This window comes from Primulina huaijiensis, chromosome 10 (assembly GCF_012295235.1).
Source record: "Primulina huaijiensis isolate GDHJ02 chromosome 10, ASM1229523v2, whole genome shotgun sequence".
Taxonomy (NCBI): Eukaryota; Viridiplantae; Streptophyta; class Magnoliopsida; order Lamiales; family Gesneriaceae; genus Primulina; species Primulina huaijiensis.
The window spans coordinates 19,686,963-19,711,170 of NC_133315.1; the positions used below are offsets into that span (position 1 = coordinate 19,686,963).

Below are 24,208 nucleotides of genomic sequence, written 5' to 3' on the forward strand. Positions count from 1 at the left end.
AAACTAAAAAAATTATTTTTTTAATAAAAATAAATTAGGTACAAAGCTATTTAAGAAAATCCACGACATATATAACTCTAAAATTTATATTTTGTTAAGTTGCCACGTGTGGTCCAATGATTAGCGGCCGAGCTCAAGGACTGAGAAGTGTGAACGTACAAAATCTGATCAAAGTCGAAACAGCCTTTTGCTCATTCCTCCCTTCTTCGCCCCCACGCGTTTCCACTTTCTTCTCACCTTTTGCGCGTGGAACTATAAATACAGCTCACCTGATTCATCTGGACTATTGCGATCAACCCATCGATGGCTGAAATCGGATCGCCGTACAGTCTAGGGCACCGGTTAGGTAAGATTACCTAAGACCAGAATTTTTTGTTTTTTGTTTTTTTTGGGGAGAGTAGCTTCTATATGTTTGTCGAAAAGTGGTGTAAGTGGAAAGTTTGAAGTGGAGAATAGTGGCGACGGGTGATTAAATTCATCTTAGATGGTAGGAAAAAGGGTTTTGTTGTACGATTAAAGCTTTTGGAATATTTCGAAATTCTGTCACTGCACATTAACAATTAGATCCAGTTCTGATGCTCGGGACTGTTTAACACCTGAAAAGCAGCGTAATATATATGTGGGATTCTTGTATGGCTTGAAAAAGAGTACTATAAGATGTTGCAACATTACTGGTGTGCTCCATCAAACATTTCTTTGGTGTATTGTGGATTTGTGGTAATTGGTAGTTGGGAAGCACATGTGATTTCTTTTCTTTGATATGCAGATGTTCAGCAGATATTGTCAGAAGCCCGACACCGGTGGCTGAGACCTGCTGAGATTTGTGAAATCTTGAGATGCTATGAAAAATTTAAAGTTTCTCCACAGCCTCCAAATAAGCCAATTAGTAAGTCTTTTTTTTATCTATCTTCATAAAACTTACTTTCATTTGTTGTTTATGTGAATGAAGATACCAGAGTACTATCTTTATAAGCATATGGATACACATTGATTACGGAATTTTTTTTTTTACTTATTTTCTTAAACAACAAGAAAGCTAAGAATGGCCCTTTTGTATTTTGAAGGGGCATGAGAAATCTTATTGGCACAGTTCACCGATAGAAAGTCCTAACATCAATTGTGAGAGTCTTCTTATACTGCAGTAATAATCATCAATCGTGAGATTCTTCTTATACTGCAGTAAAAAAAATTATTCCCATCTGTGATCCCCAATTATTATTACTGAAGACTTTAATTTGCTTTACATTAGAGGTGCACGATTATTGACAATGCTTATCATGAAGAATTTACTGAGAGGTACCAAAATGGACAAGTCCTCTCCTAGGCAGTGTACTTTTGCCCCAGAAAATAGTTTTTCTTATCTGATGTAAGATTTCGACTACTGCTTCCAGATAATGTTAAGATGTGTGAAATTGATTTGAATTATTGAGTGCTTTAAGAATATACTTGACAACTGGTGCTACTGCTTTTGTACTTTGTGTCTCTGTTTTACGTGTTGCATGGAAGAGTAAGAACATAAAATAGATTCTTTAGCCAAGCTTCTATTTTGTGCCAATAAGTTTGCTTTTCTTTTCATCATTTTTCTTCTTTTGTGCAATGTATATAGTATTTTGTTCAATTTTCATTTTAGAATCAATAGTCAAACATTTATTTACCTTGATGCATGATTCTTGTCAGGCGGTTCTGTTTTTCTTTTTGATCGGAAGGTATTAAGGTACTTCCGGAAGGATGGTCACAACTGGAGAAAGAAGAAAGACGGGAAAACTGTTAAGGAAGCCCATGAAAAACTGAAGGTACAGAGATAGATGACCATTTTGTTTTAGCATACCTGGCCTATCCAGACAAGTTTATGACTGTTTTGAAACACATATATGGTTGGTCAAGTAAATGAAAAAACTTGATATCTTTCTGGATATTCCCAACTTCAGGTTGGAAGTGTTGATATGTTACACTGCTACTACGCCCATGGAGAAGATAACGAAAATTTTCAGAGGCGAAGCTACTGGTTGCTTGAACAGTAAGTCTTAAATTTTAAATATTTCAAACTAAATTTTTAACTCTGGTGGTATTTGATTATGTCAGAGGGTTCCTGGCCTTTTTCTCATAGATTGTGCCACAAATTTTGTACTTGGTTTATCTTCTTTTTTTCCCACTTTTTATTCAGCCAACATTTGATTTAAAACCAATTGCAACATTTTTTTTCCAATCTTAACTATGAGGCATTTATTACAACCTCTTGACGTGTTTAATTTTAAATCCTGCAATATTTCCTAATAATTTTTATCGTTGAAAAATTGCCTTGCTATTTTTTGAAAATTATCATAGACTGAACCCTTGAAGCTACACGAGTTCTCACAAGCTTTATTAATCTCAGAATAAGTGTAATAACAAAATAGCCCTTACTAAGGAAAAAATAGTCTTTGATCAAATGAATCTAGCTCTGTTTACGAGTTGCCATGAAACTTTAATTAGTTCCTTGGCACCTTATTTGTTTTTCTTATAGTAAAAAGTGATTCTGCAGAGATTTTTGTCTCTTCTTCATTTTAGTTTTGATGGCCATTTCAAATGTCGTGAAAATTTTAAACATCGATTCTTACCAAGTTTTATGGTGTTGCAGGGATCTCATGCACATAGTTTTTGTCCATTATCTGGAAGTTAAGGTTAGGCTCTATTTGCTTCTTATTTTATAGTCTTTAAACAGTAATGTATCCGTATTTTGTGTTTTCCTCAAATACTATATGATCATCAATTTGCAAACACTTCAAATCCACCTACTCTTGAGTCTTGTATTTTCAATGTGTGTTATTTCTACCAAACATCCTCACTTCATGCGGCAAATTAGATGTTTGGTCATTCTTCTGTGCTCAAATTCGCTCTATACTTATGGCCACAAATTAATGGAGAAGAAGCTTTCAAAAACCTTTGTGCAGCTTCCTTTTGTGAGATTATTCCTGTAACTGCAGACCTGATGAAGAGAACAGCACTGCTTCACATCCTTTTTACCTTCATCTTGACAACTAATAAAAACATTAATGCGATGTTGAACAAAGTGACATCGCAACAAATAAATTATGTGGTTAGGATATACTGAACGAAACTGAAACTCCTATTTAATAGGGCAAACATTGTAGGAATCAATCCCTCCTTAATAAAACACAATACGTTTATATCCAACATTTGTCACAATTTTGGTCATATCAATTGTGATTTCTGAATTTGTTACTATCATCCAAAATGTGGAAATTACATTACCATCGAACAAATAATTTACAAATTTCTCTTGAAGCCCTTAACCATTACAAAGAAAGCATCAGTAAATTGCATGGATTTAGATTTTAAAGGTGTAAATAATCTCCCGTTAACATTTTGAACTTGATGGCTTGATATGAAGAATTTAATTTGTTGAACCTTAAGACATTGTAGCTGCAAAGTTGGGTGGTTACTTAAATTTTGGGGTCTCCTGTCTTTTCCTTCTTCAGGGTAATAAGACAACTAGCAGCTATGCTAGAAACATAGAGACAGAGACATCCTATTCTGAAAATGGAATGTCATTTCGTGGAATAAGCCCCTCCAGCACCATGTCCTCAGCATTTGAAGATGCCGAATCTGGTAGTTATACTGCCCCACTCTATTGTGTCCTGGGAGTTGTTTTGAATAATCACTCTTTGATTCTCATTGAGATTGATATTGACAACTGCTCATCAACTAATTGTTCTGTTTGGTTGTGATTGAGAGTGTTATCTACAACTGCTCACCGACTAATTGTTCCTTGTTGCTCATATGGACCCATATGCAATATATAATCTACTACAGAGGATAATCAGCAGGCAAGTTCCAGATTTCATTCATATGCAGAGTCACCATTGACAGATGACAGCCATTCTGGTCTCTCAAGCTTTAATGATCTGCTACAACATCCAGGTATCTGATTGTTTATATCATACATATTATGCGCTTTTCATTCTCATCCATTGTCAGCAAGCCAAATGCTAAATTTGTAGCAAATATTCTGTTAAAAGGAAATCAGCAATTTGCTGCCGCAAATTACAAGTTACTTTCCCAGGGGACTAGGGAGGGAGAATTTAGTGGAGGCAGTTTTACATCTGGATCTCAAGCAATACCTGATTTGGCATCTTGGCAACAGGTTTACGGACTCGGTATCACAGGTTTGGTGGTGTATAACTAGTTTAACTGTATTCATCAAGTGTGTACGAAAACAATTCCAACTGCAGTAGTTTGATTTAGTGCACGTTTTGGACAGGTGAAGATGTTGTTGAGCAGGTATCTGGGTGTTCTCTGCCTATCCAAGCCAATTGGCAGGTATTCATATACTATACGTATTTGGACTTTGGTAAACCACCTCTATTCAAATATGTAAATCGGTAGGCATTTATGACACACCATGAAAAACTTTTGCTAAAGCATCTTTAATTGTCTCCCTGGTCTGATTAATAGATTTCTCGTGTGGAAGAACCTTCCTGAAATGCAAATTCTGCAATTATTTTGTTCGTATCTCACAAAAATAGATGCACTCGTAAATGTTTATTCTTCTCAATTTAATGTTGGTTTATATTGCTCCTGTTCTTTGGAGATTCAGGCTGGTCATCATGGCATTTGAGTGAATAGTTTCTCAAACATGAAAACAACCTCAATCGTTTAACCTAATTGACCAATCATGACCTTGGGCCCTCTTTTAGCTAGAAGAGGCAGTTGAACATGCTCTCTCCTGCATCTTTAGGTGACGTGATCCCATCGCTCGCTTAGTGATAATACAATGTTGTACATACCACACCCTATAAAAATTGATTTTTTTGTGCTTATGCATTACATGCACGCAGTTATCAACTCTTCAGCTTTTCATTTCTTTGTAAAGTTTCTTCCTAGGTATCGTCGGTATTGAAAATGACAGCAAATAAGCTTTCTAATGAGCTAACATATATTTAGTTTCATTACTGCAAGCGTAAACACCTAGTGTTGTCATGTGTCCCACTGATTATATTTTTTTACCTCTACATGCATTTGTTCCTTATTTGCACTGTGTATCATATCGAATGTAATTTGCCTTCCTCATCATGTTCATGAATTGTTTTTTATTTTACCTTTTTTTCATCCCTCCTATGAGATTTGTTCATTTCATTTGAACAATACAACCGTAAACCAGGATCTGATGTTGAATTTGGCTCATGTTCCTGGAAGTACTATGTTTGAGGAGAAATCTCTTCCACCAAATCAAAAGAATGAGATGGAGCGTTCCTACACATATCCTGATGAGCATAACGAGCAGTCTGAGCAGAGTAATCTTCAAATGCTGATTTCAGATGCTGAATATGGAAATGCAATAAACTCAAATTTGGATAATGTTGGGAGTATCCATGGAAACCAAAACTACTCATTCTCTGTGAAAATGCCAATAATGAATGGTTTACAAGCAGAAGAAAGCTTGAAGAAAGTTGATAGCTTTTCCCGTTGGGTTGATAAAGAACTTGGAGAAGCTGATGAACTGCAATTGAAGTCAACTACTGGAAGTTCATGGAGTCTTATGGGAAGCGAGGATGACTCCAATATGCCAGGTCAATTGCAGGAATACATAGAAACACTAAACCCTTCTATTTCCCAGGATCAGCTTTTTAGCATTATTGAGTTTTTGCCGAACTGGGCATATTCAGACTCGGAGACGGAGGTATTTTGTGATAGTTTTTCTCTCTTACATCAATCTTAATAGCAGACTGAAAGTTTATCATACAAGAACCAATCTCCTGCTTTTATCCACTAAAAATTATTGTTTTAGACTTGTTCAGTTTTTGGTTTTTTTTTATGGATTAACTTTTTGGTTTTCGATTTGACAAGGATGCTACATCATCGTTCTTTTTCTGTTTTCAATATAATTTAGTTCTATTTTTGAACTAGCTGTAATTATTTACAGTAAAAATGTCATTTTGAGGCACAAATTTACAGTAGCACCCACTATGATATTAAATTCTTGTTTTACTGCCAAGCAGGTTTTGGTTGCTGGAACTTTTCTCAAAAGCAAACAGGAATTGGCGAAATGCAGGTGGTCGATTATGTTTGGAGAGGTGGAGGTGCCAGCGGTGGTTTTAGCAGATGGATTTCTCTCTTGCAATGCTCCTCCACATAATCCTGGACTTGTTCCTTTCTATGTAACTTCTTCGAACAGGTTGGCTTGTAGTGAAATAAGAGAATTTGAATTTAGGTTTGAGTCAGATGAAAATAATGATGTCAGCGAACATGATGCGACCGTAATGCATCTCCAGCAACGGTTTGAGAAGTTACTCTGCGTGGGACCTGTTGAAAGCCAGGTCAATTCAGTGGAGGATGTTTTTGAAAATCAGAGTGTAGTTAAGGCTGTCTTTTCTTCCCTGGAGAACGAAAAGCGAATGGATGCCAAGCTGGAATCAATAAATGGCATTTCACAGCTAAACATGATTTGGCAACAGCTCCTTGAAAAGCCGCTTAGAGAGAAATTTGATGGTTGGCTTCTCCAACAAGTACTGGAAGGCAAGGGGCTAACATTTGTTGATGAAATGGGTCAAGGTTTGTTGCATTTAGCAGCTGCTCTTGGTTTTAATTGGGCCCTCCAGCCAATTATAGTTTCAGGGGTGAGCATAGATTTTCGTGATGTCAATGGATGGACAGCACTACATTGGGCTTCATTCTGTGGCAGGTAGAGTGGTTGAACTTATTTTTCTTTTGTTTGTTTGCAAGTAGTTTATGCTGTCACTTTTATGTTGATCGTGATTGTTTGTGCTCTGTGAAATTGTAAGACTCTTGTAGCTGGCTTGTGCTGTTGCATTTGCTTATTTATGGGAACATTTGGTTCTACCATAGAAAACAGTTACAGTTCCCAATCTGTGCAAAACTCTAGTTATACGAGGTCTGAATGCTTGTAAAATGACAAATTCAAAAAGTGGTGTAATTATTTACTGATTAGAGGATTGTCAGAGAGTAAAATGTTTGTAAAAATGGTAATGTGCTCGGTTTACCTCAGAATGATATTTCCTAGTCCTCATTTTCCTAAAAAAATAAATTTCTGTTTTGCTTTAATATGTTCCTGCTGTTAATAGGGAGGACACAGTTGTAGCCCTGGTTTCTTTGGGTGCATCTCCTGGAGCGCTGACAGATCCTTCTTCTGAATATCCACTGGGTAGACCTCCTGCAGAGTTGGCTGCTGCCAGTGGACACAAGGGGATATCTGGTTTCCTTGCTGAGACTTCCTTGACTGCACACCTATCATCTCTTGGTGTGACTGATCGACAGAAAGAAGGCAGTGTCAACGTTTCTGCCGTGAAAGCAGTACAGACACTTTCCGAGCGGGTGGCTGTTCCTGATTCTGAAAAGGATGTACCAGATGCACTGTCACTGAAGGATTCACTTGCTGCTGTATGTAATGCTACTCAAGCAGCCGCTCGAATCCATCAAATTTACCGCATTCAATCATTTCAGAGGAAACAGCTTAACAGACAGGGATCTGAAGTGTTGTCTTCAGATGAAAAGGCTGTTTCCCTTGTAACAACTAAGACAAGCAGGTTAGGTCAGTCTGCTGGTGTGGCCAATGCTGCTGCCACACGTATTCAGAAAAAGTTTCGTGGTTGGAAGATAAGAAAAGAATTTTTGCTTCTGCGGCAGAAAATTGTCAAAATACAGGTGCTTTCTGTACTCATTTATAGAACCAATATTATTCAACTTCTATAATAATGTTCAAATATTTTCTCGGAATTCCTTTCCACATCTATTAAATATGACAATGTAATGAGAAATGGTTTCAATGTTGAGACATTGAAAAAACAAAAGTCACTGCAAGAAAGCATCTTATGTTTGTTTTCATTTTTCAGAATCAATTTCTCATCTCCCAAAATAAAATACTTATGATTAATTTTTATTTTCTTTTCCTAATTCCAAATTTTCCTTCTTTTCACATCTTCCAACATAATAATTACTTTCAATTATTTTATCATATTTCAAAAGTACTTCATTATTATACTATGTTTTAATCCAAAATATACTATTTAAAATTTTTGAAATGAATTTATCCAACCAATCATAGTATTATTTGAAATCGTCGTTAAAATTTTAGTTTCCCTGATGCAAAAGTAAATACACATTTTAGTTTCTTAAAACATTATTCCAAAATATTTTCTCTGAACTCTTCCCTTAAGAATCCCAAAATTAAACCAAACACTGTGCGTGATTTTCCAGCTTTTCTGAGTCTAATATAAATCCAATAGTCAAGCATGAACCATTTGCCTTATATTGTGTTTAATTGAAATCAACTACTCTAAATCTGACTCTCCTCGGTGGCATAGGCTCATGTAAGAGGGCATCAAGTGAGGAAAAAGTATAAACCTATTATATGGTCAGTGGGAATCATGGAGAAGGTGATTTTACGATGGAGACGCAAAGGGAAGGGACTGCGTGGATTCCGATCTGATGCAATGTTGAAAGAGCAGAATACACTAGTCAGCTTGCTTCATGAGGACAATTATGACTTCCTGAAGGAAGGAAGAAAGCAAGCTGAAGAAAGGATGCAGAGAGCACTTGCCAGGGTGAAGTCCATGGTTCACTATCCTGAAGCACGAGCTCAGTACCGTAGGTTGCTGACTTCAGCTGAAGTTTTTCGTGAAAATAAGGTATCAATTTTTTTTATTAAACCAATTAACACCCAACTATGTTCCATATCTGTTTGCACCCTTTTGTTTTCTCGACTCTTTTATATTTTAAACATTTGCATTAGAAATTTGTGGTAGATTGTGCAATGCAAAAAAAGTTGTTTATAGAATCCATTGGATGCTTGGTTTGTGGTCACTTGGGATGAAAACACTAGCCACAATTAGTTGAGCGCTTGAAAACTCTTTCTATTCACAAGTTAATTAGACAGGTTTCCCAACCTTTTCATATCTAGCATCTTTAGGCTTTGGGATGAATTCCACTTTGTTCATGATTGGATAGCGTGTAAAGTAATAAGAATTATTAAGATGGTGTTTGAGGATGTATTATGAATAAATAATGATCGGAAATCCAGTACTGAAGAATAAAGTCTGAATACCTGCAAGCAGCTTTTCTCATGATGGCTTTTCTTTATCCCATGGATTTCTTTGCTGCATGAACCTGTTCTCTGTCTCCTTGAAAGAAATATTTGAAGTCATGCCATGTGTCATTCACTTGTGATTAGAATTTAGAGTATTCCCGGAGTAGCTTGGCCTGAAGTATGAAGGGGATGAAGTGATTGTTAAGGAAGCGCTTCCGATCTTTTGTTTCAAATGTCATTTCGTGTTATGTCTATGCATATGCATGCATGACGTGTGCTTAAAATTTTGTATCATTACTTTAAGTTTGCGCATGTCAAGGAACATAAAATGAAACCAAATTATGCAACAAAATACCTAGAAGTGATATAAGGAGGTGCTTGTTGATGCTTCTTGGAACCTTTCATTTTATTTGCCTTCAGCTCTTCCATTCTCTCTAGTTTTCACAATTTTTGAATCATTTTGTTACATATTCAATCGTGGAAGATCATTTTTGTTACAGGATGCTTCAGATAGGATTCCATACAATGAAAATACAATTTATCCTGAAGAGGATCTATTCGACTTGGAGACTCTGTTGGATGATGATAGTTTCATGTCTCTTGCCTTCGAATGAACGAGCACCTAGATTACCTCCATTGCATATGTCCACCATGAACGAGCACCTAGATTACCTCCGTTGCATATGTCCACCCATCCACTACTGTTTTTCATTCCCTTTGTATATATGTATAGGGAGGGGCACAACGGCTAACTTGTAGCCCTCCATATTTCTTACAACGGCTAACTTGTAGCCCTCCATATTTCTTTGTTTCACTGTATTTCATCTCATATCTCATGTACATAGATAAATGATACCTCTGTTTTTGAGGATGTGTATCACTTATCTTTATACATGAAGGGAGATGAAAAATCATTTGGAACAAGAGATTTGGACCTACTTTTTTTTTTTTATTGATTGTGTGGTGATATTTTTGTGCATATGTATTTGAGTGATATTTCTGCTAGCATTTCCCTTTAGTTTGTTTGCGTCCTTGATTTATTCTGTATTCTGTAAAGTAGAGGAAATATTTGTTTTGCATTGAAATTCTAGTATAGATAAAGTTTGATTTTTTTTTTTATTAGATAGAGTTTTGTATCAATTAGTCTGAAGTTTTTTTTTTGCTTCGACAATTTTCTTGTTTTGAATTATATGTAATTGGTGAAATGAAATGATCTAATAACTCGATGATCAAATGCGATATAGCTCATCGACTACCTCTGGTGATGATACTAGCACTTGACACGCAACATTATAAAGAAAATATAAATTTATGTTCGAAAAAAATTTAGTACTAATTAAATTAGAAATAAATTAAATAAAAATATTATTTTCTCCTTTAAAATAGAATTGAAAAAAGGATTATCAAGTAAATAAATAAATTAATGACTTGGGTTCTTGCAAATTGGAACAAGTATCGACTTTATGAAATCCAAGTGCTATTTTAAATAATTTTATTTCCCAAATTATAGTCCAATTCACATATTATTATGCTTTATGAATTTTTAATTGCAAATTTATAATTATTTCCAGAGATTCTNCTTTTTTTTTTTTTTTTTTTTTAAATTGTTCGTGATGATGCATGCCAACTTTCCATCTGCACTCATGATTATGACATTAATGGGGAAAAAACTAATTTGACTTCTATGTAGATCCACTTGAAAAAGATTCTTTATTATATTTGCTTTGCATCTATTTTGTTTTGTTTTTTTGACAATGGACATATCGGGATTTTCGTCGGAGGGACAACGTTGAAAATATTAAGGATAACGACACATTAATGCGAAGAAATTTGGAGATTAACAAAATGTGGAAAGTAAAACAATTGAAGAAAATACTCTAAATGAGAATTCTACTAAATAACATATTTTCTATAACCTTGAGAAATTTAATTGAGGTTCTACAATACTAAAATTTCAAACATTATATGCGAAGACATACAAATTCATGTGGATTATTAAAATTATCCAATCCTATTAAATGAACTAAACACAACCTAATACAATATGAAATGAAACCTATGGCTTTTAGGTTTTTACTTTTTTCATCTTGTTATATATTATATTAAAACCCTTTTAATTGGTTCTATGACGGAAAGCCAGTTCATTAACGGCGTTTAGAATAAAGTGAAACCATAAAACAAATCCAAATTGAAGCTAACGAAATCAAATATATGTTTATGATAATTATAATGAATAATAAAATAATATTTTTGATGTGTATTTGCAGAAATAGATAGTGTCTACAAGAACTTATTTTAAGTGTATTTAAACTTTTATTGAATGAAATGTTTGGAAATTGTATGTATAAGTTAAGAAACACTTAAAATAAACTCTTACAAATAATACCATAATTTGATTCAGTACTTGTAATACATATTCATTGACTAATAATACTATATATTATTAAAAAAAACGAGAAAAATAGACTTTTTTATGTTTATTTTCTAAAATACGAACAAAAACTCTACAACTTTGTTAACTTGACTAAAAGCACTATAAACGCATACGATATTTTGTTTCTCTATCAATATTTTCCCAACTTTCGATTCATCGTACTTCTTCCAAAAGTCAAAATTTAAAGTTCTTTCACACGTAACTTTGCCAATGCTTTGATCATTATTATACAATTTTATACAAACAATATATATATATCAATCCCAATGGAAGTACCTTTTGCTTTCTTGGTGCCCATCCTACTTTTCTCTTTATAATAATATATATACATACATATATATATATATGTATGTATATATATATTATTATAAAGAGAAAAGTAGGATGGGCACCAAGAAAGCAAAAGGTACTTCCATTGGGATTGAAAAATTCTCCAGCTAAACCAAGGAATATTAATAATTTTTTTTCTTTCAAAAAGGGTTGATACAAAATTTGATAATGCTTGTAAAACAGGATTGAAAGCAAGGTTCCATGTTGAAAAAAGTACTTCAGCGGAGCTTTTTTAATCCCAAAGCCTCCGTAAAAATTAAATTCAAGAAACAAAACAATGTCTCGTAACATTTTGCTTACAAGAAAATAATAAAGGAAACAGTTGAGATAACAAAGTCAACGCGGGGGGGAGCCCAAAGCCCAAAGCTTTGGTCTTTCGGCAGCCATTCTTGCCTCCACACCAGCTAATCTATGACCCATTTTCCTCGCATATCCACTATTCCTACCATTTATTGTTTTTCTTGAATTTTCAGTCCCCGTGTAGTTTTTTGTATATAGATTCGTGTTGATATGCTCAGAAAATTTTCTTGGAGGATCAGGTTTAAAGTAATTCTGTAATTCATTTAAAATAGTTTCCACATACTTCGATCCTTTTGACTTCTTGGCTTGGAGAGAAGTGGATCGGTATGTTGAATCTTTTTCTGGAATGCCCTTGTACAGATTTTGTCTTTGATTTATCTAAATCTTGAATTTGTTGTTGTTTTTGGTCTGTGATTGTTGATGATTTAGATTTCTTCATTCATGTTTGCAGGGTGTGGATTTTTGCTCCTGTAACTAGATGGTACATGTTTGATTTGGAGAGAAGGGTGAGGTGTTCACTGATTCATGGATAATTTTTGCTGTTTCACCTCAAAGGTTAGGTCTCTTTATCTTCTGTCCGTGTTTTAAGCTTTTTAAAGGATTGATAATCTTGGAATTGATGTCTACTTGCATATTTGTCGATTTTAACAATTCGAAGTTAAGGTGAATCAGATAATTAATTTAGGGAGGTAACTTTATGTCTGGGAATCTTAATGTTCGAGGATTGACTGTCCTTGCTGGTGTACGCATGATCTGAGTCTTGATGGATTAAGTGCCTACACTTGCCTCATAGTTATTAAGAGACTTAAAAGCACATAAATATTGTGTAGCATAGAGCAACTTGTAAGGCGAGACGCTAAATTTATCGAAGCTAAGCTATACAAGGAACAAAATAACAGAATTTAAATATTTTAAGAAAATTTCGTCTCATGTATCATTCGGTATGCAATTTGCGAGTTATTGAATGAATACTTAAATAATTAATCACTAGCCTATAAGCCAGGTTGAGTTACTATTCCCTTCCCATTCAGATCGAGCTTTCCTTCCCTACCTTTTTAAGGCGCGCCTGTGTGCACTTTGAGCCTGTAAAGCAGCCAAGGCTCATACTTTACATCCAAAGCATTTGCTTTATTGCAGGTTTGAGCTTTGGCTTGTATCTAATCACAACGACTGAGCCTTACTGCAGCTTTAGGTTACGTGCACGCCTGCACGCCTTATTATGGCGTTTAATAAATATGGGGTGCGTTGGTCATGTTGACATGATTAAGGATTCAACGGATTTGCTTTTTGAGTTCATGTATATCATAAAGCTACAAAATTGTGGACTTGTAATCATATAGGCCACAAATTGGATGAAACATCTGTTGATTTCATTTTGAGATCTGATGCTTGATTCAAGTTTGCTTACAATATTTCATTAAATGTTAATTTGTGAGGGAATCTTCAAGTATCGCACCAGTAGTTTTCTCTGAATTTTGACTTTAATCTATAGTAAATTTGCACCTCATTTTCTTCCCTGTATATTGACCACAAAAGTTTAGTCGGGACGCGGATGTGGTTACTCAGAACAACAAATTAAAACTTGAGTTTTTTACAGAAAATTTATGTGGTAGCGGAGGAAGTTTGGAACTTGAGGTAGACGGTGACAAGAGTTTAACTAACTTAAAAATCTCTCTACTTATTTTCTAGACATTGTATTGTTTGGGCTCGTTTTTAGACTTTAGTTAAAAATTCTTCTTTTCTTCCGCAGAGTTCTTCATTTGGCTCTGGCAAGGGAAGAAGCAATCTTGGGCCTGTCAAGTATGGAGTCAGTTTAGTAAAAGGGAAGGCAAATCATCCTATGGAGGATTTCCATGTGGCTAAATTTGTGCAGTTTCAACGCCGTGAGCTAGGGCTATTCTCTATTTATGATGGCCATCTTGGAGATAGCGTGCCAGCATACTTACAGAAGCATTTGTTTTCAAACATCTTGAAGGAGGTTAGCTGCTTTGTCAAAGAAGTCGAATCTTTGGCTTTTACATCCATAATTATATGTTTTTGTTGTCCTTGATTTTAAAAAAGACGACAGAACTTGCATTTGGTCTCTTACTGTTGAATATACACCAATATCTTAAATAGTTGGTTTTTGTTGCTACTAACTTATTCAATTTGTATAAAATCCATCTAAGGGTTTTATGTCCACGTGTTGCATGGTTACAGGAGGAGTTTTGGGCAGATACTGGCAGGTCTATAGCAAAAGCATACGAGAGAACGGATCAGGCGATTCTCTCACACAATCCTGAGCTGGGTAGAGGTGGATCCACTGCGGTAAATGCGATTCTTATCGACTGCAGACGGCTTTGGGTGGCCAATGTTGGAGATTCAAGAGCAGTGCTTTCCAGGAGGGGACAAGCTATACAGATGACTATTGATCACGAGCCAAACGCGGAGAGAGACGACATCGAGAACAGAGGCGGATTTGTCTCCAACATGCCTGGTACTACTGGCTACCTATGACTTGAAAAAGAACAGTAGTGTACCAACTCTTTTTTTGTTGATTATCTATGGGCCATCGTAGCACAGAGTGGATGGAGGATCTTGGAAACTGAATCTTGCTTTGAATAAATTTTTTTTGGCTAATTTTTACCAAAATTTTTATTTCCCGACCTAAATGTTTTATTTCTATATAGCCGAAGAAATCATACATGTACAAATTTTGAGTACATGTAGAACTATGCTCCGGTTTCCCTGAAATCTGAATTTCTTGTGAAGAAAATATATATTGCATTTCAGTGCAATCTCCTCCTTTTCAGAATTTACAGGTTTTCTTTGAGTGTGTTGTTCATTTCTTTACACTCCATATCGAGAGTATAGCTAAGTTGATAGACATATCTAACAGGAGATGTTGCAAGAGTAAACGGGCAGTTAGCCGTTTCTCGTGCATTTGGAGATAAGAACTTAAAGTCTCACCTACGATCCGACCCTGATGTCACCAATACTGATGTTGATAACGAAACTGAGCTCCTCATTCTTGCCAGCGATGGCTTATGGAAGGTCTCCGCCCCCCCACCCTTGAGTCTACTATCCTCTTTGCAAATTTTGTTTATTGATTCTCAAAACATATCCACCCCATTTCCAGGTGATGTCGAATCAAGAAGCCGTGGATATTGCAAAGAAGATAAAAGATCCACAGAAGGCGGCCAAACAATTGGCTGTGGAAGCTCTAAATCGAGACAGTAAAGATGATATCTCCTGCATCGTTGTCCGGTTCTAGACGTTGAAACAGAAGCTTTTTGTATGTTGTTGGTGTTGCGAATGGAAAATGATAGACTACATATGTTTGCAATGTCACAGAAACCATCGAACTCAAAAAATGATCGATCGGATTGTATCTATTTGGCGATTGGACAGAAAGATCGATATCGGCTTCTGTAATGTTAAGTAATTATAGGTGTTGTCATGCTGTTTTACTTTTCATGTTTTATTTCTTATGTGCAGATTTCAACATCATTCGTCTTTAATTTGCATGAAGAATTTGAAAGTTGAGTGTATTTTCAATGATTAATTTCAAGCACATTTTTATCTTATTTTGTTTTATTTTCATGATCTTTAAAAAGATGGTATGCATATCTTTCAGTATAAGAAATGAACGCTATACCGAAAGCTTAGCTTCACTGTTTGCACCCGATAAATCTAGTGTAGTAGTTTGAGTTCGAGCTCCCAAAAATGAATGTAACTTGTATCTATATGATATAATATTGAATAAGCACTAAAACAAAATCTACATTCAACCACGCTAAAAAAAAAAAGATTTTACGAAAAATTGTTGTCTTTTGTCTTTTAACAACAATTTTAATAAAAATCGTTGTCTTTGTGCGTCTTTTTTTATCAAAGACATCTGTTTTTAAAAAATTGTTTTTTTATGGGTCAAAGACAATAGTTTTTCAAAACTATTGTTTATAAGTGGATTTTTTGGTGGCTACGATAACAATTTTTAAAAAACCGTTATATTTTACGTGTCAATGATTTTTTTACAACATTTTTTTTTAAATCGTTGTCTATGATTGATTTTTTTTAGTAGCTACGACAAGGGTTTTGAAAAATCGTTAAAATCATTTTTTTTCACTAAAAAAAAGCTTAATTAAAAGAAAAAAAAAAGAAGAAAAAAACCCATCCCCAATTCATGGGTCAATAAAAAAATATATGATCCATTTAAAATTTAATTAAATAAAAAAGATTTTGACTTTTTTAAATCGAGAAAATGGAGTTGAATATGTTAGTTAGATAAACTCATTAATTAGTTGAAACGGAACGGATCGACGAAACACGTAACGAGTCTTAAAAAATTGGGTCGAGCTCGACCCAGGTGTGACGTGTGAAGAACTCGACCCATAGCTCTTCATTGTGTATGTAATATTTTAGAAACTATGGGTCGAGCTCTTCATTGTGTATGTAATATTTTAGAAAATCAAAACAAATCAAAACGCCAAACTTCATCCTTATCATTTATATTTTATGAATAATAATATTGTTTTGAGAACTTTTAAAGTTTGTATACTTAAATTCAATCATACAGTAAAGTTTGTTTATTATTATAATTATAATAATTTAATGAAATTAGGAGAATTTTGTTGACTTAAGAATTATTTTTAGCCTTGATTTCACGGAGGATGTCATTGAAGATAATCAATGATTCACCTGGGTCGAGCTCTTTGTTTGGGTCAAGCTCGACCCACTCTTCAGACTCTCGACCCAAGTACGAAGAACTCGACCCAAGTGGATCAAGGTGCTGAGTCGAATTTTGAAAAGAAAAATAATAAATAAATAAAAATAAAAATAAAAATAAAAATAAAAATAAAAAACAAGAAGAGTGGGTCGAGCTCTCCACTCTTCTAAATTTTATTTTATTTTTTTTTTTAAAAAAAAAAAAAGAAGAGTGGTGTATCATTTATGAAATCATTTACCCACAATAAGAAAGTTCGACTCACTCTTCTTTTTTTTTATTTTTACTCTTCTTATTGTGGGTAAATGATTTCATAAATGATACATATAATTTGTATAAATTTCATAATTTGTATAACTCGACCCACTCTTCTTAATTTGTATAGATTTTATAAATAATACATATTATATGAACTTTTAACTTTTAACAAATTGATAGAATAATATAAAAGTGGGTCGAGTTTTGGTATCGAGTTGAGAAGGTTGGGTCGAGTGAGTGAAGTTTGGGGTTGGGTTTAGGGTTTAGGGTTTGGGTCGAGTGAATAGAGTTGTGGATTTTGAGCTTTTGAAATAATATATAATTGATATTTATGATGATCTATTTAAATATAATTAGAAAATATATGAATTATATAAAAAAAATTATAATTATGTAAACATTTTAATACGAGTTACATATTATAATTTAAGTAAGTTGTTAAAAAATTCATAACAATAGTGGAAACTTATTTTAAAAATGTATCATTTAGTCGAGCCATGTAAGTTGAATATTGACCGAATGTTTTAATGTATCTAAAATTCATAACAAATTTCGTAACAGTAGTGGAACCTAAAAAATGCATAACAAATTTCACTCCAACATTTTCACTCGAATGAATGTTTAATATATTTCAATGGGTCGAGCTTCCATGTTATTCGTGTACTGAACGTGGGTCGAGCTCGACCCAAAACCCCAAGTTGGGTGGAGCTCGACTCAGGTCGATGGGTTGAGTCTTTGGGTCTTTGGGTTCTACCTACACGATCCTATCCTCGACCCAATGAATTGTTTTTATTGTGGTGTACTGAAACTGTAATATTTTAATCAAAACTGCTTAAATGGATCACATAAATTCAACTCAAAATCAATATAAAATACCAAATAATTGTTTTTATCCCAAATACTGAAACTATAAGTAAGTATGATAAAATGGGTCGAGCAGGATCGAGTGGGTCGAGCAGGTGGTTTGGGTGGAATTTTGTGCTTTTGGGTTGAGTTTGGGTGGAGTGAGTGGAGTTTGGGTACATTTTGGGTGGAGTGAGTCGAGTTGGTTGATTTTGTGGTTTGAGATTTGGGGTTTGGGTCGAGTTTAGTTCGAATGAATAATTTGAGTAAATGTTGAGTTTAATTGTTAAACATGTTTTCACAAATAACTTATATTTATATTAAATATTTTAATATGAGATAATTAAATAAAAATTCATAATTAAAATATACTGATTGAGTTTAAAATAAAAATTGATAGTGTTGTAATATATAATTGATATCTTATAGTTTTGATATGTTGCACACCTACCGTGCACACTTATGTAAGCACCAATGAGGTGTCACTCACCTATTGGATGCGCAATTTTTCTATATTTCATCACATCCAATAGGTGAGTGACACCTCATTGGTGCTCACATAAGTGTGCACGGTAGGTGTGCAGCATATCAAAACTCTGATATCTTATATGTAAATATTTTAATATGAGATATATATTATAATTTAAGTAAGTTGTTAAAAATATTCATAAAAATCACAATGTTATAACATTATCAAAAATAATATCAAATGTAATATATAATTGATATACCTTCCAAGTTTCGTGAGAAAATAAATCTGCAAAAAAAAAAATAATTGTAAAAAATTAAAATTGTTTTATGTTATAATAAAAAATTGAGTCGAGACTCAACCCAAACATCAAACATCGACCTGATCAAAAAAATTAAATTTTAAATAAAAGATAAAAAAAGTAAAATACTGTCCAGTGTGCACTACCATTTATTGAAAATAAACACTTCCAAACGCTACCTTTTTCCTCATCCCCTATTCATTCCCGCCCCGTACTTGAAAGAAGAAAACCGCAACCAACTGCTCCTGTTGCTCTCTCCCTCACCACGACAGCTTCCGCCGAGCGCCGCCTAGACCACCGGAGAAGAAGGTAAGTTCTTCCCCAAGCCCCTGCACCTCTTTTCTGTACTGAATCGAGAAAAGTTGTCTGTGCGCACGAGTAGTTCTTCGATTCCGGTGAGATTGCCTTCGATTCTTGGTTCAAAGTGTACCTTTCATTAGTTTAGATCTTGCGAGATATAGTGATACATCTCTTTGTTTTACGCCACACACACATGTTGATTTTGGATACCCACTGTTGTTACTTACTTTAGAACTTTATAGTGCGTGTTAATCAGCATCTTTGATCATATAACCCCGAGACATTACACGTATGGCATTATTCCTATAATGGTTTTTTTTACCTCGAATTCAACAAGCTTGTGGATGGAAAAATCTTGAATATCAAAGATGAACAAGTTCTCGGGTTCTTGAATGTTTTCATCCGTGTGAAAGAGGAAAAGAAGAGTTGCTCTATTTGACTGAGAGGAGCAAGATGTCTTGGCTCTTTTTAGCATTGATTGAGTTCTGTTTTTACAGTAAAAGAACTATTTTTTTACTATAATATTTCTTAGATTGTTTCCCTGGTTGTCTCAGAATGGTTTTTGGAAGGTGTTGATCTTGTTTCCTGTATGTATAGGTGTTACACAAAATATTTCCATTTCTTGCTTGCATTATTGCGATTCTTGATCCATTTCCCCCCTACTTGTTGTGTTGTTCAAAGTGTACCTTTCATTAGTTCAGATCTTGCATGATGACAGGTTTTCCATTCAAATGCATTTTTACATCTATGATAAGCAATGCTCCAAACTTGAATATTCTAAGCAAAATATACATGACTGTGTTTTGTGGGGAATCCAATTCAGACTTGCGAAGGCCTAAAAAGTTGTGAGGGTAGAGATGGAGAATCTATGGACCATGTTTTGTGGGGAATCCAACTGTTCAGACAGCAACAAGATCCCTTGCGGTGCTGATTTGATTTTTCGAACACGCTCTTCATCTTGCACCGATAGTGTGTTAAGTCTTTGTTTCAATATCCTGCTCTTCGTCATGATCTTATTCACTATAGTTTTCAAGAAATCATTGAAATCTTCAAATGTGAGAGCTTCCACAGTTTACAACAATGGGGTGTGGGACAGGCGAGGAAAATCAGTTATGAGGTCTCACTGTGTGGCAATGATTGAGCTTATTAGCATGGAAGTACACAAGTGATTCACCTTTTACAAATCTTAAAGATATACTATAAAAATGTAATCTGTCTAACATATTTTAGGTAACTTTACATGGGACAATTGCTTATGTCTCTCAATCGGCTTGGATTCAATCAGGAAGCATTCGAGAAAACATTCTCTTCGGGTCTAACTTCGATAACAACAAATATCAAGATACAATAGATAGGTGTTCACTACTTAAGTATCTCGAGCTGCTACTTTATGGTGAACTCACTGAGACAGGAGAAAGAGGAATAAACCTTAGTGGTGGCCAAAAACAACGGATTCAGCTTGCTCGTGCTCTTTATAAGGACGCTGATATATATCTCTTGGATGATCCATTTAGTGCTGTTGATGCACACACTGCCCTGAGTTTGTTTAACATTAGTATGTTCCCGTTGCAAGTAGAATTTAGTTTTACGCGTTGTATGATAAAAACTCTGTTGAATCTTGGCAGGAATATGTAATTGAAGCCCTATCAACAAAGACAGATTTGCTCGTGACTCATCAAGTTGATTTTCTTCCGGCATTTGATTCTATCTTGGTGAGTTTTTCTTTAGTGAATTTTATTTGTCTGAAACTTCTTATCCACTCCTACTTCAGAACACAAATTTGTGTGTGTCTTCACAGTTCACAAAATCGGAGTACTCTCGGGAAGAAATTGACGAGTCCTGATTTATGTCCAATTCATTAATTCTCATGTACTTGCCTTTTTTTTTTCTTTGTGATGATAATCTTTCTATTGGAGTGCTTGCAGAAAGCAGCTGCAATGTCATGTCCTTTGGCTAGAGGACGATTTTCTGTGCAGACAATTGTCAAGTGGGAAGAAGTTGGAGGGCTTCTATCGCTAAAAAAAGAGCTCGAAAAATATATAGTTTACCCAATAAAGGCCCTTAAAGATAATCAGGTGATGAATTTCATTTAAACAAGTAAACTTTGCAATCGAAGTTCAGTAGGCCTAAAATCTTCAAACTTGTCATATGAGTTTGAGTAGTTTGATTTTTAAGATAGATATGTTATTTGCAGGACTTCTGGAATGATCAATGGACTAGAATTTTGCTGTATGGCCCTCCAGGCTGTGGCAAGACGCTGATTGCGAAGGCTGTTGCAAACAAAGTCGGAGCAAATTTCATTCCTTTTCAGGTAATCTTCTCCAGTAGCAAATGATGAACCTAGCACATAATTTGTTGGTTGTTGGAGTGATCTTTTTCTTTCATTTTGTATATGTTAGGGCCTTGGAATGCTATGTGAAGTTGACAAGGATCTCAAATCAGCGTTGAGGAAAATGTTCGACGAGGCAAGAGCACATACTCCATGCATACTCTTCTTTGATCACGTACGTTTTTCCCCTCGTTTTCTTCTTAACGATGTTTCAAGTGTAGATTTTCTGTATCTTGTGCATTTTCTTTGTGTGTTCCACATTAGTCGTGCCCAAATTTTGGGAAAATCTATGCATGGGTTAAATAGTTGGTTTGATGTTACTAGGTGGATGTATTCTGCATAAAGTCTGGTGAAAAAGGTGGATATGTCATGGAGCAACTTTTCAGTCAGGTTAGTGAACGCCGCTTTTGCAAACTGGTCTTTTTCCAATGGGTGTAATCTCTATCCGTATGTCTAAGGTTTGTTATGTGCTTAAAATAAAGTCTCTCTCTTATTTCAGCTACTATTGGAGCTTGAAAAGTTAGAAGCAGCACGGGGTGTTTATGTCATCGGTACCACAAATAGGTAGATATTATTGCTTCAACAAGCCTTGGGGCATTTTTGTAGACGACTAGCTAAAATATATTTTTGTGTTAGGTCCATTGGCTTACTTTATTTTTCTTTCGATATGTTGCAGACCTGATCTTTTGGATCCAGCTCTTCTTACACGTAAAGGATTTAATAAAATTTTGCACGTTCCTCTCCCTTCTCCAGAGGAACGAGGATTGATCCTCACAGCCATTGGTCCTAGGAAAAAGATAGATGTCGGGGTCGATCTTATGGCTCTTGGACAAAGATGTGAAGGTTTTAGTGGAGCGGATTTGGTTGGTCTGGTATGCACATATTTTTCTGACTATTTTTTCCTTCATATGTAGCCCATAATTATAATGTTTTTAGTTGAAATTAATAAGCGCTTCTAGCAATAACAGATCGATGAAGCTGCCATGTTTGCCATGGAAGAGGTGTTTTGTTTGCCATTGCAGATAAAAAAAAAAAGGAAGTTATGCTGACAAGACCATAAAAGAGGAGCATTTCAAGAAAGCCTTAGAGAAGATCACGCCATCTGTTTGGGAAAAGGTGCATACTTGCTACACATATGTGATTACCTTGTAAATAATATGCCTTATTTTTATTAATTTTGTGGTGCAGTAATTAGAGTTGTGCGAGAGTTTGGGAAAGGAAAGGCAGTTGCATGAGTGAACAATTAGGCTGAAGCTATGACATTATCAAATCGTCTAAATCAACGGGGAAAAAACTTGCAGACTGATTCTCAATAATTGTTCTTGATGTAAATAATACATCTTCTCCTAACCAACACAAAGTCCGCTAGACAAATTCATATCCAAAAGATTTTTTTAAATATAGTAACATTTCATATGCCGATGTCCATTTGTTTTAAAACTATTATTATTATTTGCTAAATCAACTGCAATATGATTCCTTAAATAATCTGTAATCGCACTTAAAATCTTGGTTTAATTAAAGACACTTGAAAACCTGTTAATATAGAAACGATCTCAAAAGATATAAGTTTTTTTTATTTTAGAATTTAATCGACATATTTATGAATTTGGTAACCTCAATTTTTTAAGATATTTATACATGAGAGTTAATTTAATTCGTAAGACAACCAAATAGATTACTACAATAAAAGATGTAATGATCCGATTTAATTAGGCGATAATTAAGATTAATTATTTTAAATTGAGGAATTTAAAATAATTAAGTCAAATAATTAAATCGTGTGTTGAAATATGTATTAGAAAATATCAGTTTATCGACGATATTAAAATACGTATTTAAAATTTATAGCACACGAGAATTGAAATAAAATAGATCGGGTCAAATTTCGAACCTCGAAACGAAGAAAACATAAACACACATATAATATTATATATATATATTATATTAATATATATTAATATAAACACACTCTCTCACACACACTACACCTAATACACACACGAAATCTCATCCTTTCTCCCGTAACTTTCCGTCCAAATCTTCAAACCACCGCCGCCACTTTGACCGCCGATTATGACCGCACCGGTGATCGAAAAATTCAAATAAATATACGGTTGGAAAGCTCTCGACGTAAGCTTTCTGTTGATACCACGTTTGATAGGAAAAATCGAGATTCCCGAAAACCCATCGGAAACCCGCCGCCCCTTTCTCCGCTGAATCGTCACCGTACATCGCCGGAGTTCGGAAATTGATTGAGGGGTTTTGTTCCTTATCTCATAAGCTTTCTTTTGATACCACTTTTGCAAATTTTCGAGAACGACACGTCGGCTCTGATTTTGTGCGTGATTTCCGATCATCTTCTCCGGCGAGTTTGCCGCATGTTGCCGGTTAACTTTGGTTTAGGCTCGAGTTTAGCCACTGTTCTTGGACGTACAAGCTGTATCGGTGCGAATTGTTGTCTATGTGAATTTAATTTAATTTCGACTCAAATATTGTATCATTACTAATTAATTATTGGGTTATTATTGTAGGTTCCGGAATTGTACGAGTTGGAGGTATAATCTGGTGAACTAGGCGAATATTGGAATTTTATGAATTTAAAATGCCTAAATAGTTGAAATTAGATTGTTATTGAATTTAAATGGTTGTGGAATTTTTATATGATAATAAGACCATTTAAATTAATATTCAGGTGATTTGTCTGAGTTGGCATTTCCAGGACTTTCTTGAGGATTTAAGTTACTGGTAAATTAGTCGAGGTACGTAGAGATCAGTTATTTTCACGATGTCTGACAGAGACATCTGATGATCCTGTGTATGATTTATGTGCTATTTGTTGATTTATGTGATATTATATGCTGACTCGCATATTATCAGTTGGTAATTGATGTGCAAA

At 34.7% G+C, this 24,208-nt stretch overlaps 3 protein-coding genes across 4 annotated transcripts; all 3 read left to right on the plus strand.

Annotated features, from left to right (window-relative positions):
- The first annotated feature begins 118 nt into the window (after positions 1 to 118).
- Positions 119 to 10,156, plus strand: LOC140985648 (calmodulin-binding transcription activator 2-like). The gene is made up of 14 exons (XM_073453520.1): positions 119 to 346; positions 767 to 886; positions 1,678 to 1,793; positions 1,929 to 2,017; positions 2,618 to 2,660; positions 3,480 to 3,609; positions 3,814 to 3,921; positions 4,020 to 4,166; positions 4,262 to 4,320; positions 5,162 to 5,680; positions 6,000 to 6,682; positions 7,083 to 7,662; positions 8,322 to 8,645; positions 9,544 to 10,156. Exons 1-14 carry the CDS (start codon positions 304 to 306, stop codon positions 9,655 to 9,657), a joined length of 3,075 nt encoding a protein of 1,024 aa, XP_073309621.1. The 5' UTR covers positions 119 to 303; the 3' UTR covers positions 9,658 to 10,156.
- Positions 10,157 to 12,068: 1,912 nt separating this feature from the next.
- LOC140986568 (probable protein phosphatase 2C 10) lies at positions 12,069 to 15,673 on the plus strand. Of its 2 annotated transcripts, none has more exons than XM_073454866.1 (6): positions 12,069 to 12,431; positions 12,559 to 12,662; positions 13,858 to 14,085; positions 14,307 to 14,583; positions 14,986 to 15,140; positions 15,226 to 15,673. In XM_073454866.1, exons 2-6 carry the CDS (start codon positions 12,633 to 12,635, stop codon positions 15,358 to 15,360), a joined length of 825 nt encoding a protein of 274 aa, XP_073310967.1. In that variant the 5' UTR covers positions 12,069 to 12,431; positions 12,559 to 12,632; the 3' UTR covers positions 15,361 to 15,673. The 2 variants fall into 2 exon arrangements, with proteins under 2 accessions (XP_073310967.1, XP_073310968.1); XM_073454867.1 differs by having other exon boundaries at positions 12,069 to 12,346.
- Positions 15,674 to 18,899: 3,226 nt separating this feature from the next.
- Positions 18,900 to 22,690, plus strand: LOC140985757 (cell division control protein 48 homolog C-like). The gene is made up of 10 exons (XM_073453671.1): positions 18,900 to 18,989; positions 20,606 to 20,692; positions 20,906 to 21,055; positions 21,175 to 21,291; positions 21,380 to 21,484; positions 21,634 to 21,699; positions 21,809 to 21,873; positions 21,986 to 22,181; positions 22,278 to 22,322; positions 22,357 to 22,690. Exons 3-10 carry the CDS (start codon positions 20,918 to 20,920, stop codon positions 22,459 to 22,461), a joined length of 837 nt encoding a protein of 278 aa, XP_073309772.1. The 5' UTR covers positions 18,900 to 18,989; positions 20,606 to 20,692; positions 20,906 to 20,917; the 3' UTR covers positions 22,462 to 22,690.
- Positions 22,691 to 24,208: the final 1,518 nt, after the last annotated feature.